The sequence below is a fragment of the Vigna unguiculata genome, chromosome 3, assembly GCF_037176805.1.
Source record: "Vigna unguiculata cultivar grain cowpea cultivar isolate G323 ecotype 2 chromosome 3, ASM3717680v1, whole genome shotgun sequence".
NCBI classification, from domain to species: Eukaryota; Viridiplantae; Streptophyta; class Magnoliopsida; order Fabales; family Fabaceae; genus Vigna; species Vigna unguiculata.
The window spans coordinates 2,348,431-2,369,744 of NC_140794.1; the positions used below are offsets into that span (position 1 = coordinate 2,348,431).

General features: G+C 33.9%; 2 protein-coding genes across 2 annotated transcripts; both read left to right on the forward strand.

Moving 5' to 3' along the window:
- Positions 1-9,078, forward strand: HEN2 (RNA helicase, ATP-dependent, SK12/DOB1 protein). The gene is made up of 16 exons (XM_028063229.2): positions 1-1,103; positions 1,431-1,745; positions 1,830-1,934; positions 2,025-2,093; positions 3,913-4,080; positions 4,170-4,241; positions 4,359-4,475; positions 4,727-4,909; positions 5,012-5,170; positions 6,086-6,175; positions 6,275-6,367; positions 6,691-6,844; positions 6,937-7,085; positions 7,155-7,250; positions 8,334-8,426; positions 8,600-9,078. Exons 1-16 carry the CDS (start codon positions 132-134, stop codon positions 8,708-8,710), a joined length of 2,946 nt encoding a protein of 981 aa, XP_027919030.2. The 5' UTR covers positions 1-131; the 3' UTR covers positions 8,711-9,078.
- Positions 9,079-12,053: 2,975 nt separating this feature from the next.
- On the forward strand, positions 12,054-21,112 carry CAC2 (acetyl Co-enzyme a carboxylase biotin carboxylase subunit). Its single transcript, XM_028061814.2, is given in 18 exon segments — positions 12,054-12,312; positions 12,400-12,459; positions 12,615-12,943; positions 13,045-13,186; positions 13,808-13,906; positions 14,009-14,065; positions 15,534-15,605; positions 16,253-16,342; positions 16,849-16,908; positions 17,447-17,632; positions 17,738-17,830; positions 17,900-17,981; positions 18,214-18,320; positions 18,896-18,971; positions 19,793-19,839; positions 19,959-20,021; positions 20,731-20,751; positions 20,753-21,112. Coding segments are annotated over 17 exon segments (1,620 nt in total). The 5' UTR covers positions 12,054-12,312; positions 12,400-12,402; the 3' UTR covers positions 20,792-21,112.
- The last annotated feature ends 202 nt before the right edge of the window (positions 21,113-21,314 follow it).

A 21,314-nucleotide genomic window follows, 5' to 3' on the forward strand; every position in this document is an offset into this window, starting at 1 on the left:
AATTACAAAATTGTGGACACGCGCACAAGTTAGGGTTTCGGCCTGAAAATCAAACACAGTTACACTTCCCCGCGTGTTCACCGTTAGATTCAAACTTCGCCAGTAGCAGCACTCGCCCAAGCTCGAAGGAAATGGAAAACGAGAAGAAGGAACCACCGTCATTGGGAAAGCGAAGAGAACCAGAACTCCCAGTTACAGTGCCAGACACGGCTTCGAAGCTGAAACGACCTCGCAGCGCTGAGCGCACGTGCGTCCACGAGGTCGCCGTTCCGAGCGGTTATGTCTCAAGCAAGGACTCCGAGCTCCACGGAACTCTCTCCAATCCTCTCCACAAGGGTCCCATGGCGAAGTCATATCCCTTCACACTCGACCCCTTCCAACAGGTTTCCATCGCGTGTTTGGAGCGCAACGAGTCCGTTCTAGTCTCCGCCCACACCTCTGCCGGCAAAACCGCCGTTGCCGAATACGCCATTGCCATGTCCTTCCGCGACCGGCAGCGCGTCATCTACACGTCTCCGCTCAAGGCCCTCAGCAACCAGAAGTATCGTGAGCTCAGCCAGGAGTTCACCGACGTCGGCCTCATGACTGGCGACGTCACGCTCTCACCGAACGCCACGTGTCTCGTCATGACCACCGAGATTCTCCGCGGAATGCTCTACCGAGGCTCCGAAGTCCTGAAAGAAGTGGCGTGGGTTATATTCGATGAAATTCACTACATGAAGGATCGCGAACGAGGCGTTGTATGGGAAGAGAGTATAATTTTTCTGCCTCCGGCGATTAAGATGGTGTTTCTCTCCGCAACTATGTCTAATGCGACGGAATTTGCGGAGTGGATTTGTAATATCCACAAGCAGCCTTGTCACGTTGTGTACACTGATTTTAGGCCTACGCCGCTTCAGCACTATGCGTTTCCCATCGGAGGGACTGGGCTGTATTTGGTTGTAGATGAGAATGAACAGTTCAGGGAGGATAATTTTCTGAAGCTGCATGATACTTTTGGGAAGCAGAATTCGGCTGATGGGAGGAGAGGAGGGAAAAGCGGTGGAAGAGGTGGGAGAGGTGGCAATACTTCTGGTGGTTCTGACATTTACAAGATTGTTAAGGTTAGTTTAACACTTTTGTTTGTTGTTGTTCTTGGTCAAAGGATGTTTTACGACTTATTTGGAATGTTTTACGACTTTCTTAGATTAGTCATAGATGAATTTAGAGTTATTACGATTTTCTTGATCCCTTTGGGATGTTTTCTTACATTTTTTTTTTATCTTGAGTCTTTTGTAGTTTGGAAAAATACTCTGCCTTATTAAATTATTGCCTTTCGTATGGAGGACTTCTTATCCCCATTTCTCTATTTTTCTTGTCTCAATAAACTACTCAATTGAAAAAACTAGTGCTCGGTCTTTATTTGAGCTAGTGTGTTTCCTATTTTTCAGATGATAATGGAACGGAAATTCCAACCTGTTATCATCTTTAGCTTCAGTAGAAGAGAGTGTGAACAACATGCAATGTCTATGTCCAAGCTTGACTTCAACACCCCAGAAGAAAAGGAAACAGTGGAGCAAGTTTTTCGAAATGCAGTGCTATGTTTAAATGAGGAAGACAGGTGCTTACCTGCTATTGAGCTGATGCTGCCTCTTCTTCAGCGCGGGATTGCTGTCCATCATTCTGGACTTCTTCCTGTTATCAAAGAATTGGTTGAGCTTCTTTTCCAGGAAGGTCTTGTAAAAGCCCTATTTGCTACTGAAACAGTAAGATTTTATCCAGCTTATGATTTCTTTCTTTCTTTTTCTTCTACTTCTAGAATGAGTCTCGGATGCATTTTTTTTTTTCAGTTTGCCATGGGTTTGAATATGCCAGCGAAAACAGTTGTATTCACTGCTGTTAAGAAGTGGGATGGTGATAGTCACCGATATATTGGGTCTGGTGAATATATACAGGTGAGAGATAATATATTTTTGAGTGATGGTTGTTGTTAATATATTCATTCTGGTGCCCACGTCATTATTATTATTGATTTGCTCCTTCAGATGAGTGGTAGGGCTGGGCGACGAGGCAAAGATGAGCGGGGAATCTGTATCATAATGATTGATGAACAGGTGAGTATTTTGGTGGTCAAATTTGTTGTGTTGCCTAAATTTGAGAGCTTTTGCATAAGATTCCACTATTAGATCTCTATCTTTTTTGTTAATGTTGAGTCCTTTTTTTTAGCCTTATGGTGTGGTGTTCTATCTCCTAGTGTGGGATAAGGCTTTTGTTGTTGGTGTCCAAACAAAAAAAATAGTGTAGTTCCTGCTCCTTCACCAACATCTGAAATCATACAGATCTCTTCTCTTATGTCCAACACAAGTTGGCTTATTTCAAGTATATTCTTAATAGCCACTCCTTTCTTTTATTGTCTAGGAGTTTTAAAAAATAATGATGCTATGTAATAGGAAAAGGTTTAAAAAATAATGAAATTGTGTAGGATTCTGTATTACGTTGATTGGCTCACCTCTCAACTGGTATATGTTTTAAAACCCATTCAATGTTTTAAAACCCAAATAGCCACCTCCTCACACATTCCAGCTATATCTTCTCTCAAAAGTCTCCTGCAACCCTAGACATAGTACTGCACAATGGTTGTGGGCCACCAAAGATGTCCACAAAATCATCACCATACGTGGCCGGAAGAGATTAATCTGAGAGATGGGTGAGAGAAGGGTCAAATGAGTGGACGGGTGACATATTTTGAGGATAGGTGCTCTCCTGGTTGTTACAGCTGGCCACTACAGTCGCAACACCATGGCACTGCTATGGAAGCATTTTGAAGTAGATACCAATAATAGTATTTGTGTCTATACATTAATATGTCGTTCAAGTATTGTACTCACTTTTTTACATAATATTACGCTTTGTATGTCTTTTGAGAATAAAAAATAGAGAATGAAATTATGCACACCATTGAATGTCTTTCTTGCGACTAAAATAGGATTTTTTATAATTGGGAACATGGTAAAAAATAATATCTGTTAAAACATTATCGCAAAATTAATGCAAATTTTTCAATATTTTCGAAATGAGAATTTGAGTTTGACTAAAAGTATTTTCTAGTGGTTTTATATATTCATTATTTATTACATGTAAAACCGGAATTAAGTCAACTTTTTTTTTCTTAATTTATATTAAGTATTAATTCATTACAACCGTATACTGTGTCTATCCCTCCATATCACACATCGGACAGAGTAACATACTGCGTACCCATAGCTGTATAAAAGAAATAAAGCACACGGGGCAAGTATTCAATGACCCAATGCATTACGTTTAGAAAATATCCTTCTTTTTATTACAAATGCATATGCAGGAAGGTAAAAAATTTTATCTAATAAGTTAGTCTGGTGAAGATTCAATGCATAAGCTTGAGTTCGTTTTGAACCACTTTTCAATTGAGTGTTTAAAGCAACACTGCAATTAAATTGGTAAATGTGAAAGAGTTCTTCACAGAAACTAATTAGCTAGTAAAGTATTTTGAATAAATCAAGCCATTGGTTTGAGTTTTTTTTAAGTCAAGTAGTTTATTTAGTGTTATTTTGTTGAGAAAGAACATGTTACTTTTTAGTTGTGCTATTCGTCACACCCTACGAACGAGGAAGTTACTAGGTTGGTTAGTTGTGATATGTATAAATTTGTTTCTCTTTTATTTTCCCTTCATACATTTATGTAAACGGAATCTGTTTATTTTTGGTGTGAAAATCTATTATATAATTTGTGTTCTGTTTTATTTATACCTCACTCATGTGGCATGCCAATGAGACTATAAGTTTGTTTCTGTATATCTTGTTCAGTTTTTTCTTATCTGTTATACAACAGTTCCTTATTTGATAACTAATTAGTTTTACATTGACAAATTACATTTTATATGATTATTTTATGTAGATGGAAATGAATAACCTCAAAGACATGGTTTTGGGTAAACCTGCTCCTTTAGTCAGTACTTTCAGGCTTAGCTACTACTCAATTTTAAATTTGATGAGCCGTGCAGAGGGTCAGTTCACTGCGGAACACGTAATACGAAATTCATTTCACCAATTTCAGTATGAAAAGGTTTATACTGAACCATTTCCTTCAAAATCTTATTAGTTTTTGTTGCACTGAGATCTATATCTTACTAGCATATTCTTATTCTTGTTCAGGCCTTACCAGATATAGAGAAGAGGGTGTCAAAGCTGGAGCAGGAGGTAACTTTGCTTGATGCTTCAGGGGAGGTAATATTTGTTCCTTGGCACCCAGTTTAGTTTTCTTAATTATGTTATGTGTGATATGTTATGTGTAATTATGTTCCTTGGTAACATTTGCATTTTGTTTTATTATGATTTGTGTAGGCTGAAGTGTCTGAGTATCATAAGCTAAAATTGGAAATAGCACAGTTGGAGAAGAAGATGATGGCAAAAATAATTAGGCCAGAAATAATCCTTTATTTCCTTGTCCCTGGTCGATTGGTATGTAATACTGAATTATTATCCATCAGCATGGAAATGATTTTTGAATTATTTTTGTGCTTCTACAGTTTTTCTTTAGCAACAGTGTAAATATTGGTTTGTAGATATATTATATATCTGTTTGTTTTTTGCGCCCCTTTAATGTCTTTGCCTACAATTTGTCATTTTTTATGTTCTTGTTTACTTTGTCTTGTACTTCTTTTCCTTATCTTATGCTTTACTGAGTTAGAATGCACTTTGTAACTTTTTAGGTCAAAATCAGAGAAGGTGGAACTGATTGGGGCTGGGGTGTTGTAGTCAATGTTGTTAAAAAACCTTCTGGAGGTGGTTATATAGTTGATACTTTACTTCATTGTTCACCTTGTTCAACTGAAAACAATTCACGGCCAAAACCATGTCCACCTCGCCCTGGAGAGAAAGGTGAAATGCATGTGGTAAGTTGCTATTTCAAACTGTTACACGATATTTTAGTGTGGAACTTTTCTTTTATCTGAAAAACTTGTTATTTTTTTCTTGGCTGCTCCTTTTTGTAATAGGTCCCTGTTCAATTACCATTAATATCTACTCTTGGTAAACTGAGGGTATCTATACCTTCTGATCTCCGACCCTTGGAAGCAAGGCAGAGTGTACTTCTTGCTGTACAGGAGCTGGTCAATCGATTTCCAGGAGGTCTTCCAAAGCTCAACCCTGTAAAGGTAATTATTTTCCACACAGATGTTGCAAGTTGGTTGTATGTTATTTTTTGTTTTTAATTAGAGTTAGAATAGTTAAATTATTTAGCGATGAATGATCATCAACATTGTTTACTTGGTAGTAGAATCATGCTATTTACGTGAAATATTTGAGAGAAGCTTTTATTAATGTCAACTATAGGAAGAGAGAGACATTAAGCTGAAACAGTATGTTTATGAGACAATAGAAATGCTTGATTTGTATTGGGAAAAAAGAATCAATACATTAAATAGAGATTTTGATATCCTAAAATAGCAAAGATTTGATACTGAAATAAATAAATAAATGTGCTTAATAATACATATATATTCTAGATAATCTTGATTATATAGGATTTGCTATTTTTTTCTATAATTATAACAATCCCCATCTAGCTGGAGTCTAGTAGAATGAACTTAGCTTGATGCAAATATGATCGATCCTTGGTCTCTTGGAGACTTGGTGAATACTTAGGCAATTCTTCACAAGCGTTGACAAATCTAGTGGTGATGTCTCTAGACTTTAGCTTTTTTCTTATGAAATGACAAGCTATCTCAATATGTTGTTTGGTCTTCTTATGAAATAAATAATTGGAGGCAATGTGAGCTTGTTTTTGTAGTTGATCTTGCCACAGAATAGCTAAGTACATACTCTAATAGTCTCCTTTATTGCATTTACTTTGTAACCTCTCTATTTCATTCTCGTTCTGTGTGGTTAAGATTCTTTAACCTCATGATTACTATTGAAATAAAATAAAATATTTTTTTAATATCTAGTCAAAGGTTTGATGGGTGCATTATTTGCCAATTATAAGTCAGAACCATTTAGATTCAGTTGTCTTTATCTCTACTGAATCAAATATTATTTATGTTGTTTCTTCTTTAAAATAATATTTGTAGGACATGGACGTACGGGACTCAGAGATAGTTGAACTAGTTAATCAAATAGAGGAAATTGAGAAGAAAATGTTTGCTCATCCTATGCATAAGGTTTGCTAAATGAACTCCATTTTCACTATCCTTTTTGTTATAAATATGATTTGCCTTTCCTTTGATTTTAATGTTACCTTGATGCTTTGTTACAAGTAGCGCCAAGATGTGGATCAAATAAAATGCTTTGAGAGGAAAGCAGAGGCGAATCATGAAATTCAGCAACTGAAGACAAAAATGCGGGATTCTCAGGTATTGACTTTGCGAAAGTGTCTTTCTTTGCTAGATTTACTTATTAATCCAGAAGACATCTTAGAAGTTTGTAACTGAGTGTGATTCTACTCGACTGTGCCTGTTATGCATTTTTGTGTGTCCAGTATCCATGAGGCTCCGTGCAGATTAACAACTTCAGTTGGTGGATTGTTAATGCGGAGATTTTATTGATGACAAATTGAGTGGACTATTACTGATAACTACAGTCCTTCATTTAATTTTTTGAATCTCCGTTTTCATAATTTAGTTGTTCTTTTGATGGGTTCGATGTTAATAGAAAAATAAAATGTTTAAATTTTCAGCTGCAAAAATTTCGTGAAGAATTAAAGAATCGCTCCCGAGTCTTAAAGAAGCTTGGTCATATTGATGCTGATGGTGTAGTTCAGTTGAAGGGACGGGCAGCCTGCTTGGTTGACACAGGGGATGAGCTCCTTGTTACTGAATTGATGTTTAATGGTGAATTAATATTTGTTTCCTCATTCTGCAATCTGTATAATTTGCAGTTCATTATGTTTGTAATGCGCTTTTCTTCTTTGTCCCCCCATTAGGTACTTTTAATGACCTTGACCACCATCAAGTTGCTGCTCTTGCAAGTTGTTTCATCCCAGGAGATAAATCAAATGAGCAGATACAACTAAGAACAGAGCTTGCAAAGCCCTTGCAACAACTTCAAGATAGTGCAAGAAGGATAGCAGAAGTAGGTGTTTGATCACTTAGCTTGAATCTTTCGGGAATTAAATATAAATGAGATTACCATTTGTTACAGATTCAACATGAATGCAAATTGGATATAAATGTGGATGAGTATGTTGAATCAACAGTAAGGCCATACTTGATGGATGTGATATACTCCTGGTCAAAGGTTAGTTATACCATATTTTTGGCTTGAATGCTTGCCTACTTTTAAGTCATTTACTTGGCACCAAAGCCTCTTAATGGTCTCCAAGTGGGAGTTTGATCCTGGTTGCCCCCCTCTTCCTCTAGTGAAAAATAATTTAATTTAAACTCCAAATTGGTGGGTCTGTGCATTGTCCGTGTTTCAAACCCAAAGGTCTTCTGCATTTGGATTGATGGTTCCTGAGAGTTTGTAATGACGAATGTTATTGAATCTGTGCTGATTGTTGAAGTCATAATGATGTAAAGAGTTCTTTTCATGGAAGAACAAAATTTGGGGTCAAAAGGCAATGTCACATGTACATATGAAATTTAAATTTTATTGTTATTATTAGGCTTAATTAAGGTATAAATATCTGATAAAGTTGGATATTTTCAATTGAGTCCCTATTAAGATTTTGGGGTATATTGAATACTAAAAAAATTTATACTTTTAAATTGAGTCTTTGTAGTTTAATTTTTCTATTAATTGAGTGATGGGACCGATATCCTGTCCTATTACCTTACTTGCCGCAATATGTTATTTTTGTTGAAAGAGAACCTAATGACTAGTATCTCTAGCATTTATTGTAGTCGGGACTGAATGTAAAGAGTTATGAAAATGGTTTCCATAGTCACTTGAAATTATAAAATAATAAAATCATAAATTACACATTATAGAATTTTATAATTTTAAGTGACTCTAAAAACCATTTCCATAACTCTTAACATTTAGTCTCAACTGCAACTAATGCTAGAAGGAGATATTGGTCATTAGAATCTTTTGCAGCAAAATAACTTGTGGCGACAACTAAACAAGTAACATGGTAAGATGGCAGTCTCGTCACCCAGCTAACAAAAAAAATTAAACAACAGGGACATTTTATATATGTGGCTCTAAAGTTCGTTTTATACTGTAATGCTCGATATGCATATACATCTCAGCTTAGTGCAAATAATGGTGGGTATGTGCTCTCTTGTATTGGTGGGAGAAACAAAAATGAAAGATTCACTTGTTTTGGGCATATTAATAATAATATTGCTGGTCTTTTATTTCAAAATTTTCTCCCAGGGAGTAAATTTTGCTGAGATTATACAAATGACTGACATCTTTGAGGGAAGTATCATTCGGAGTGCTAGAAGGCTTGATGAGTTTCTGAACCAGGTAAGCAAATGTTCGCCTAGAAATTACCTCTTAAATATTTAGCTGTTCATGGCTTATAGAATATATAATTGGCATGCTGGATTATTGTCTAAGTTGTCTGAACACATTTTTAGTCATTCAAATTTGGAAACCATCACGAATCTTAGAGTTCTGATTGTCTTGCTTCTTTCCAGTTGCGTGCTGCTGCAAATGCAGTTGGAGAGGCTGACTTGGAGAAGAAATTTGCAGCTGCAAGTGAAAGCCTTCGACGAGGCATTATGTTTGCAAATTCTCTATATTTGTGACGTGGTTTTCCTTTTGTTCTATTCATGGGTATATCCCGGCTGGCAGAAAGTTTACCATCAAATTCAACCTTTGGGGGTGTACCCACTTCTCTTGTAAGCCTATTTGTGTGTAAATATTTGCATTAAACTTTTATTTTAGGGCATGTTGTAAGGTTAGATTGTGACCAATAGTGAAGGTAGTCAATATAGAATGATATAAAAATCTGATCTTGGAAAACATCCTGTCAATAGGTGTGCTATGGTCCATTTATTTTATAGTATTGCCTTCAGAATCCCTTGCCTGCCTTGGGGCTTGGGGAGTGAGGTGCTGAAGATATTTGCCTGTAATTGCGGAATTTTTTTCAATACAATTTTTTATTGATAGTTCATTATTTTACGTTTACTCAAGCTTCTCAGAATGTGTAGTAATTTCTTTTACGGAAACGCGTCCTTGCTCCATGTGACTCTGTCAAGAGATTAAAAGTAATTTGGTAACTTAATTGCATTTGAGATTTTTCTAGCTTGGATGGTCATGATTTCCAAGCCCACCTTTAGATTTGCCACCGTTAAAGATAAAGTTGCATGAGAGAGAAACTGTCGATGACATTTTACATTCTTTATAAGAAATATGAACAAACAAAATTAATACATTCCTTGAAGTAAGAATATAATACAATTTGAATCAATGGTTTAAGGAAGAAAAATATAGTTAACTCTTTTAAATTTAACAAAAATTTAAAAGATTTTTAACATGCAATGTGTGTATAAAGATTTAATTTTTAGCAAAATTTGATATTTTGGTTTGAGTATTGAGAAAACGACAAATTGATTTAATTTATATAAATTTGGAAAAGAAAAATAAGAACCGAAGGATTATAGATTATGAAGTTGATGAACTAAACTTGTTAAATTCAAAATATATGGGTACTAATCGGGTCAAAAAGGGGAATATAGGAGGCAAATTGTTGAGAAAGAGAAAAATATTTAAGGTTTAAATACCTTTTTCGTCCTCATTTTGACAGAATGTTTAAAATGGTCTTCATTTTTACTGAATGTTTAAAATAATCTTTATTTTCGCAATTCATATTTTATTTTGTCAGTGACGCCGTTTAAATTAGTAACGAAACTATCTGTACAGTACGTAACACATCCTAATGCAACTTAATACAAACAGTGTCACCTATACAATGAGGACCATTTTAAACATTCTGTCAAAATGAGGATCATTTTAAACATTTTGTCAAAATGACCGCAACAAACACTAAGAACATGAGGACGAAAAAGATATTTAAGTCAATATTTAATTATGCGTGATTTCTTTGGTTGATGAGAAGTTATTATTTATTATGTGTTTTAGTTTGAAGTTAGATTGTCTCCTTTGTTTGTTAAATACATTTATCCCTTTTTCCATTTGTCCCTGAACACATTTCTATCTTTTTCCTTTCTTGTGCAATCTTTGGATGCTTGTCTTGACTATCTCAAACACAAAGGAGTAGGATGATGATAGGTGGATGCTAGTTTCATTATTTCATCTCAAATTTTAGAGTAAAATTCATTTTCATACTCACATATAATGAATATAATTTTTTTTCTAAATCTTATGTGTAACAGGTATATTCATTTATATATGTATTTTCTTATTGTTTTAAATATCAATTAACATATTTTTCAGATATCTCGAAAAATAATAGATTGATATTAAAATTGTGCGGTTAATACTTGTAAAATTTTAAGTTTGGTATTCATCTTGTCTACAAATTAACATAGGTAATAAATTTGACAAAAAAAAGAAGGAAGAAATAAGAACAAATGAAATAAGTTAAAATTTATTTTTGAAAATTATAAAAAGAAAACAAGTAACAAATTTTAAAAAAAATCTTAAATATACTTTCACTTATTACATCTAAATCCTAATGGGTTTTTTTTTTTTATGTCAATAAAGATTAATACACCATTTGAATGAAATAGTATAGACACAAAATTAAGCATAACAACAATAATCTATTTGAATATAAACAAATAATTTTTTTCTTTTGAATTTTAATATATTAGTAAAAGGATATATATGCAATTATTGTATTATAAAAACAAAATGTCTTTATACCATTATGATAGAAAAATTATACTTATTACAATGAATTAGAAAACAAAAATATTTAATCTATGTTGCATATTAGTAAAAAGATATGTATGCAATTATAGTATTATAAAAATAAAATGTCTTTATACCATTTTGATAGAAAAATTATACTTACTATAATGAATTAGAAAACAAAAATAATTATGTAAAAAACCATCTAAATAGTAGTGTATATGATAAAATAAATAATAATTATAAAATATTAAAAAAGTCATAATGATTAAATGTGCCTCCTATAAATATTTTGAAACAACATATAAAGTTGAGCAAAGAACAAAAATAATAATTAAGAATATGATAAAAAGAAAAAATCTTTTAAAATATAGAAAAACTGATCATATATATCGAATAGTCGAAAATTTGAAAAATAATGATATAATTGTTTCGATGTAACAAATGTTATTCTGAATTTTGTTAAATTAAATACTTTTTAGGTCATACATTTGTTTACGGAAGAATATTTGACTTCTAATTTAAGTGTTTAGCCTCAATTGAGTGAGTAAAATAAAAACTTGTATTATTTATTCTTTTTAATCATTAGTTTTTATTTGATTTGAATAATATTTTGATTCATTGAAACAATTTTTATTATCTATTTATTCTCTTTATCATTAATTTTTATTTTATTTGAATAATTACACAAAACAATAATGTGTAACTAAGGTTATATTATGAGGAAAAATATTTTAAAGATTTTGAGTGAATTTTACGAAAATGAAAACAATTTAGAAAAAAGATGCAAAAGTGTGTATAAAAAAATAACATGGTTATGAAAAAAAAAAACTATAATATATATATATATATATATATATATATATATATATATAATTAAAATATATTAAAACAAAAGTCCAAAACGAAATACATAAACATACCATTCTTTATCATACACAAAACACAAAAACATACCATTCCTGTACATATCACAAATTTCTAAATATAATAACAAAACATTACTTACATTAATGGAAAGTAATCATATGTAGATATTGACTTCTCTTACTGCAACATTATTAAATCTATAACTCTTTGATGGAGAGATGTGTTGTACGAGAATTATTTACTGTTAAAGGGTTCGAGAAGTAAGACGAAGTAAGATCATGTCAAAATTTGTATTGGACTAGAATGTTAACTAGACTAATTGGATCAAGTTTTATTTTGACAAATTGAGGATGCTATAGTGAATCAGGCTCAATAGGAAAAGAAGATCCAATTGTAATGGGCCACGTAGCCGTCCATTCTGGTGGAATGATAAAGGATAAATGAAGGGTTGTGATGCAAGAAGATGAACACCCTCACCTTCCAACCGCCAAAGTCCAACTAAACCAGCTTTTGCATTTAGATTTAGATTTAGGCGGAGCTTTCAATTCGGCACCTCCCTCGTTTCTATCGCCTCCCGCATCAAAATTCACACTCCCATCACAACACAACACAAATAACACATTCTCTCTTACACTCACACCATTGCTATCATCTCAAATAGGTAAACCATTACCCTCTCCATTCACTTTGTGTATATATATCTCACTCACACGCCATTTGCCACTGCCTTCTCTGTCTCTTTCCACAGGAAATGGAAGTCACACTCTCCGCGTGCAAGTCCGTTACCTCGCCTTCTCTTCCCATCGCAGTAAGCACTCTCTCGGTTTCTTCCATTTCCCTCGCAAAATCACAATTCCTAATCTCGCAGTAACAATGTCTGTTGATTAATTTGTTCGTTTAACATCGTTCCGTTGCTCTAACTCTTAATTTCACTCTGATCTGAATGGAAAACAACCAACCTAGGGTTTATCTGCGAGGAAGGGAGGGATTAAGAGTTCGCAATGCAGTTTCGTCGCAGGAACGAACAGAGTGAGTTTTCCTAGACAAGTAAGTCAGGTTAGTCACGTTCGCAAACAGCGCCAAACGCGTCGCTGTGGTGCTCTCCACGCGACTTGTAGCGGTGAGAAGATCCTGATTGCGAACAGAGGCGAGATTGCTGTTCGAGTGATTCGAACCGCTCGTGAAATGGGGATTCCTTGCGTGGCTGTGTACTCCATCATTGATAAGGACGCGCTTCATGTCAAATTGGCTGATGAAGCTGTTTGCATTGGCGAAGCGCCGAGTAACCAATCGTATGTTAGGCAGCCTTTTTATTTTTTTAGTTTCGGTTGTTGTTTGTGGTTTTGCTTATTTGCGTGTGGTTAATGTAATTTTTGTTGTTGTTTCTGTTCAGGTACTTGCTGATTCCGAATGTTCTGTCTGCTGCTATTAGCCACAAGTGCACGATGTTGCATCCTGGCTATGGTTTTCTTGCGGAGAATGCTGTGTTTGTTGAAATGTGCTGGGAACATGGAATCAACTTTATTGGGCCTAAAGTGAGTAGGCTATGCAGTGTGTAGAATAGATGTTGGTTTGCTTGTTGTCTTGAAACTTTCCTAATTTAGAGCTTTACGATTGAGTTACCTGGTTTGAACGAGGCTTATACTATCTATCCTATTAAATTTTAAAACTTGCTTCTGTTTTTTAAACTATCTTGAAGCCTGTAATTTGATTTCTAGTTACTATACATACATTAAGTCATACAAATATTTGAAGTATTGGAATATATAGAAACAGTGAAATTGTATGAGGAGGATTTCTGTTTAGTTTTTATCCATGGTTGCTTTAAAGTTGTAACGAGTAAGCTATGGTTGCTGAAAGCATTACATGGCTAAAATAACAGTATTTTTAACCTGTACGGAAAATGTGCTTTTGAGTGTGCTTGAAGAGTTCAGTTTTTAAGCATTTTATTAGTGTAGGCCAAGCCAAAGGTGGCTTGCAAGTTATATATTGTCCCAAATTTTATTTTATTTGAATGAATTGATCTTAATTTTCAATGTTTTCTCTGTTGAGTATATTTAGATAATTTGTTTCATACAGCTGTAAAAGAAAAAATGATTTTATTATTTCCCTTTCAAATTATATGGTAATGCTGAATATTTAGTTTGAACTTTCAGCCTGATAGTATTCGGGTTATGGGTGACAAATCAACTGCCAGAGATACAATGAAGAAAGCAGGTGTTCCCACTGTTCCAGGAAGTGAGGGTCTTTTACAGGTATATTTTTAGAGGCTTGTTAGTAAGTAGCTTCAATGCTAAATTTGGAGGCCAATATCAGATTCTGTGACATCAATTTGATGAATTGAATTTATGGAACAGAGCACAGAAGAAGCTATCAGGCTGGCAAAGGAGATTGGTTACCCTGTGATGATCAAGGTGGATTGCTTTATTATTTTGTATTTGTAGTTTTGTGCCTATTTGAAGCTAATTCTAATGTTTTGGACTGACGTAGATCATTGAACACTTGCATTATGCATACAAAGTAATCTCACGTGTGAATCATAAAAGTGGTCCAGGAAAGCTAGGTTCTTAACAAAAATAATATGTCTGAGTTAGAGGTATCTTCTATGTTGGCACACTCTCATTTGTGTTATATTTTTTCCAACAGTTATAATGAGAAAAGTTATTTTCATCTCCAAGTAGTATAACCCTCCATTTCTAGGCCTTAAGTGTTGTGGTTATGAGAGGTTAGGCAAAAATTGAACAAAATAGTCTGAGTTTCCTTTTCTTTACTCTGCCTTCCTTAAAATAATTTCCAATTTGAAGTTATAACCTTAATAGGGTGAGAATATATTGTAAAAATGGGAAAAAAAGAAAAAAAAGAATTTCTTCTGCAGACTTTTGTAATTACAGCCTACGGGAGGAATTTACACATGTGATGACAAATAGCATATTGCATCCCTTTTGGAACTGTACTACTTTTCTTGAAGTTCTTCTATATAGGGTTTCATGTACATGTATTCAACTTTTTTATCGTATACTTGTGTACATATCCCATTCTCAAGGAAATTTAAATAGGAGGGTTTATGATTCAGGATATTTCTTTCAAAGTAATGATTGCCAATTTCACTTGCTTAGCTCTGTTATTTATTCCTTGCAGTATTGCTAAATGTAAGTTGAACATTGTTATGGGTCGAGTCTTTCTTTGTCCAAGTGTACACTCGGTGTTGGGTTATAGTTGACTCAATTAGACTGGCAAAAAAATGAAAGGGCAGTAACACATTGATCTTGATAAAAATAATAATATTCATTTGTATAAATCAGCCTTTTGGACATGCTTCTGCTTTCCTTTATATATTGCTATAGAACTCTCACGATTGAACTCTATGCTCACTTGTTGCTTAGGATCCACAATGTGTAATTGTGGTTACGTTGTAATTGTTTGTGGCCATGGATAGAGTTATAGTGATGGTCAATTTGATTTTTTTTTGTTAGTGATCTCACATTGACTAGAAATGTGGCCAAATTCTAATATATAAATGGATTAAAATCTTACTTTGGAAGTTGGTTTTGTACCATTGAGTTTGATTTAAATCCACTTTATAAAATAGTGTAAGAGCCTATTCTTGCAATGTTTGTTGAGTATATTATGTCACGAATTATTGGACTACTATTGGATCACCCTTAAATATCTAGTTTGATGCTTGAGATGACCAATCTTTAGTGTGATGGTACTTGAGAGATCCTGTATATTCTAGTTTGTGGTGCATTGAAAAGAAAAGAATTTTAGTCTCTACAGACTTCCGCATGATTCATTTCATTTCTCATTAAATGGGAATTGTGAAGTTCTTCTTTACAGTGTTTAACAATTTCTTGTAAACTGGCAACCATTTGTGTTTCTTAGGCAACGGCTGGTGGTGGAGGACGTGGCATGCGTCTTGCTAAAGAACCTGATGAATTTGTGAAGTTGTTGCAGGTATTTCTTGTTATGTTGTCTGCACTACGGAAATAGTTACAATCTTTAGTTTCTTATCTGTTGTTATAGCTATGGTATGGAAACTGTGATTATCAAGAGTTTGATTTTTTTCAGATATTTTCCATTAAAATTACGTCTACTTTGAAATCATAACACTTTAAAATTTCTTAGTGTGTTTTGTTCCTTTTTTCCTCTTAAAAAAAGTCAGAATCTTAATCAAATTTCTGATTATTTTGAGAAGCAGCTTTGCGTATCTTCTAAAAATCCTACAATTATAACCACCTTATTTTTGTAACCAGTTTTTTTGCAAAAATCTGTTTAAGGAAAAAAACTGAAGTCGGAGTGCTTGCACCTTGAGGACAGTTTTTTACGACATCTATTTTCTAGTTATGTAATGGATCAAGATTTCTTAGTAAAATGCTTGGGGCCAATTGTTAGAACAAGGTTTTGTGGATTTTCTTTCTTGCAGCAATTTTTCTGAAATGAAAACAGCCGTTTTATTGCTTGACCATCTTAATGGATTCTGATGGAAGGTAGATGTTTTTTTTTTATTGTAAATAGTTGTAGGCTAGTAGAGCTTATCCCATTGATGTAGAGTAGACATGCACATTTGGTGATTTTCTTTTTTCAATTTGATTTATTTGCAGCAAGCTAAGAGTGAAGCCGCTGCTGCATTTGGCAATGATGGGGTTTATTTGGAGAAGTACATTCAAAACCCAAGGCACATTGAGTTCCAGGTAATGCTATCTTTAAGGGAATCTGGGGAAAACACCCAAATTAGTATTTACTTAAGAACTTGAACTTTTGCATTTGAGAAATGTAATAATTGATTGTTTTTTGTTTACATCAAATACAAAGGTCCTGATTATCTTGGAGGCTCAGAAGTAGATACTATTGATGTCATTATTCAATTTGATTAACTAAATTCAGTCAATAATGATAGTCTGAAGCCTAAAAAATTCCACAATTTATACTGTTAACCTTTTAAGTTCCTTATTTTGTATTCGTGGCAATTTCACGGATAACACAGTTAATTATTTAACCACATACTCTGGCTATATGTTAAAGCTGGTTGGAAAAAAAAAACGTGATGGTGATTGACTAAACAGTCAGTCTTATAATTGATTTGACAAATTCCTTGTATTAAGTGCTTAAGTCCTGTTGAATTACTTAAAGATTAATACTTTCTGATTGTTGGTGATTGTTTGGAGTTGTAATCTACCCCTATGCTTCATGGATACAGGTTCTTGCAGATAAATATGGTAATGTTGTTCACTTTGGAGAACGTGATTGCAGCATCCAGGTACTGCAAACTGAACTTCATTTCTATCTGTCTGCTTAGTTTTGTATAGTTACGTAAAATGATATTGCGCATAACATAATAACTGTGTTTTCAAACTTGTAATTTGACATAGGAGAACTAATGATAAGAAACTGAACATAAAGTAATTAAAATATGTATGGTATGCATTTCTGACTAGAATTTTTATTTTCTTTTTAATAACTCTGCATTGTGAAAAACTAAAGTAATGTTATAGGCAATAATTGAAGCAACTGCCATCACTGTCACAATGATTCTTTTATGATTTTTTCAGTTATATTTTGTCACTATGGAGTTTCCCATGTATATCTCATATTGCTTGATAAAAATTGCAGATACGTGTGATAAAATGCATGATTAAAAACCTTGAACTTGATTCATCTTGTGTATTTAATATTATTATTAAATAAGTTTTATAGTAAGATAGCAACATAAATAGGTGTTTTGATTTAGTTTCTCTTTTTCTGTTTATGTTGTAGCCATAATGTATTCTGTTAATGGTGTTTTTTCTTTCATGCAGAGGCGTAATCAGAAACTGTTGGAAGAAGCACCGTCTCCTGCCCTGACCCCTGAGTTGCGAAAGGCAATGGGAGATGCAGCAGTTGCAGCGGCTGCATCTATTGGTTACATAGGTGTTGGGACAGTGGAGTTCCTTTTGGATGAGAGGGGTTCCTTTTACTTCATGGAGATGAACACTCGTATCCAGGTTCAAACTAATTTATGTCATTACTTTGTTTTATTTGAAATGAAACCAAGGAATATTTTCAATATTTGTGTGAATAATTTCCATTATTTTATTCTTTTGAGCCAGGTTGAGCATCCCGTGACAGAGATGATTTCCTCAACAGATTTGATAGAAGAGCAAATTCGTGTTGCTATGGGAGAAAAACTTAGAGTAAAACAGGTAACACATGTATATTTTACTTTTGATTCTTTAGAATCTTGCTCTTAATGCATTTTTTTTTTTCTACAGGAGGATATTGTGCTCAGAGGACATTCTATTGAATGTCGTATCAATGCTGAAGATGCTTTTAAGGGTTTTAGACCAGGGCCAGGTATCCTGATGTAGCCTTGATGTATTTCTGCAAGTTTATGTCAGAAGTGAACAAAATATCAGCTTAATGCTTACTTAGAGTGCAACAGATTTCATCCATATTTTAGATCATTTGGTCAATTAGCTTCTCCATCATTGAATATTGTTGTGCCAAGTGCTTGTGTATTATGGTTTTTTTAATCTTTTATTTAAAAAGTTTATTAATCTAAGGAAACTTCGTCCTCAAATAACAGGTAGAATTACAGCATACTTGCCATCTGGAGGTCCATTTGTCAGAATGGATAGCCATGTTTATCCTGATTATGTTGTTCCTCCAAGCTATGACTCTCTTCTTGGAAAGGTGAGCCTATTTGTTCTCTTTTATAGCATTGATTTGTCGTCCTACCCTGGATTGTTATACTACATAATTTATGTCTGTTCCCTATGGACATCAAATATGTGTAACCTCTTTCTGTCCTGTGTATATAAATAGCTGTACTTTTCAATGTAATCAATAACAACATCAATCTATAATACAAAAATATATTTGTCATGCTCCTTTCCTTGAAAACCCAACTGCATTTTATGTTGGCTTCTCTTCTTGATGTCTGGGCTTTTGGATTAAAGAAATGACATGTTATAATAAATAAAAATTAAATTTAATGAATTTGTTAAAAGGAGAATGTATTACCTATTGGTATGTGATTTATAATTGGTCATTTTTCCCCACGTAAGTGGAGAGTGGATGGGTTAAAAAAATAAGAGAGGTTCAAAATATTAAATGAACAGGATGTAATACATTCTAAATGCCAGTTTCAATTTATATTCAATTTATGTTGTGAGGAGGCTTTGATGTGTACTACCCCGAACTTTATGTAAAGTGTGCTTTTTATTTTAAACTCATACTATTATTTTGACTTTGTGAACTTTATGTAGCTGATTGTATGGGCTCCAAATAGAGAAAAAGCCATTGAACGCATGAAAAGGGCTCTTGATGACACAGTCATCACAGGTAAGTTAATTTGATTTTTATGATTGTGGTTATTCTGCCAGTTGCATGCCTGAATCCGAAAAAGACCCAAAACATTCAGATACTTTTCCTTTGCATCATTAAAGAACCAGGTCCTCACCCTCTGTAGTTTGAAACAAATTTTCTAGGAGTTGCAACCCAAAGGATCATATCATTTGAACTTTTTCAGAGAGATCGCTAATTTAAAACACAGTTTTAAAAAGAATCTGAAGATGATCTTGATTCTATTTTAAACCAAGTTCAATTTTGTTTTAAATACCTGTGCTTGCTGTAGGTCCATTGCACTCCTGAAGCCTGAATAGGCTGAAACAATCTAATACTTCTCATTCTCTCCCTGGTCAATATGCTTGCACAAAGAACAAAGAAGTTTGTTTTAAAGAACCAAATCCTCGTTTTCTGTTGTTTGAAACAGATTGCATGAGGTGCAGTTTTCTGATCCAAGAATTCATATCCATTGAACTAACTCCGTTACAAAGATCTCCAATATTAGACCCTTGATTTTTAAGACGATGCTGCACCTCTTGCAATACTTTTGTATATATAGTTTTTTTGGCTGGTAGAATCTAGGTTTAGATGGAAATGTACTATTACAATCTAGATCCTTTTCCACATCAGATGCTTGTCAGTTTGGTTGTGGTAGGTCATGGCTCAGCAGAGGCTGGTGTGTGATGTAGGGTTTATAACTAACCTGATTTTTTTGGCTGGTAGAATCTAGGTTTAGATGGAAATGTACTATTAAGTCTAGATCTTTTTTTTTTTTTTTAAGTTGTACGATTAAATTAACAATTTGAGTCTTGATACAGGAGTTCCTACCACAATTGATTATCATAAACTTATCCTTGACATTGAGGTTAGTGTTGCCTTTTATGAACTTTTGGTAGCATGTATCCTTTAGCAATATTTTCTGTTGGTCAGAAGTGAGTTTAAATTACTAAATCTAATATATGTCATATTTTCATCATATTGCAGGATTTCAGAAACGGCAAAGTTGATACCGCATTTATTCCAAAACATGAGGAAGAGTTGGCAATGGTAAGAATTTATTAATGTCCCCATCAATGGGCTTAAAAATTATACTTCCTTGTTGGTTGGAGTTGCTTCAGAACAATTTTGGTACGAAATACTTTTAGAATCATACACTGAATCCTTCAAGATTATCTATTATCATGATATATAAATTAAAATATCTACAAATTTGTGGCTCGTAGAATCAGGGTTTGGATCACATACCGAAATGTAGTGTCTAGTTACTTGCGCTTCAGTTGTTAGTAAGTTTGGTGTGATAGGTCATACCTCTCATCAGATGTTCATGTGTGTGATGTAGGATTTATAATAAAGCCAGTTTTGGGATTAGTTCTCAATACATATGATCACGAAATGATTGGTATAAAACTATTTGTTTCCCACTGCTCATGACTATGGTGACAGTGTCATGGAAGACTTCTTATTAGACTGTAGTTAACGAAATCATTAGGTGCTTGCGTTATGTCAAAATGCCGTGTAGAAGATGTGGGGCTGCTGGCAAGTCTGTAAACAGAAGACGTTCCTCAGTGATCTTGTAGAATGCATGATAAGAATAGTCCTATTGCTCATAGCATGGAGCATCCTTGCTAATGTATTATTGGAGTTTCTAAACCCACACATTAAGAAAATATTCTTAACTTTCCTGTTATAATAGTTTCTTTTGACATTTTTGTTTGATTTTATAAATTATTTGATTTGCTGTTCTCTTCAAATGCAGCCGCCCCAGAAGATGGTACTGAGCTAACAGGTTGAAGGAACTAGTTGGCTCAACTGCCTGAAGGATGTGATTTTGTGGTGCTGCTTAGTTGTAATCACCTTGTCGTCAGTGCTTGGAAGTTAAAAGTTTTAATGAAATTTTGATAATTAGTCTCGTACATTCTGTTTCTTCACATAATTTTATCGTAAAATCAGTTAATCTTATTTGATTTCATCCCAAATATTAGTGCAAGAAATTGGGAGTAGCTCCTTGCTTTTTTAGTCGTAGTTGTTACATTGGTTATTAGAGGCTTGTTTGTAATTTTTGTATTAAGAGCTCGTGTTAGATACAGTAATAAAAACTTGACATGATTCTAACCGGCTTGGATTGTTATATGGATCAATTGGTGTCGCTAGATATTTAAATAGTTTTCGTATAGATTATCTTTTTCCCACAGTTCTTATTATTTTATTACTTGTATTCAACGTGAAGCGAAATGATTTAATATTGTCGTGCCCTTTATGCTTCGTCACTGAATGGGCTATGGTTTTAGAAAGTAAGGCGCAATTTAAGGAATAAAGTAGAGACAACCTTCACCAAAAAAA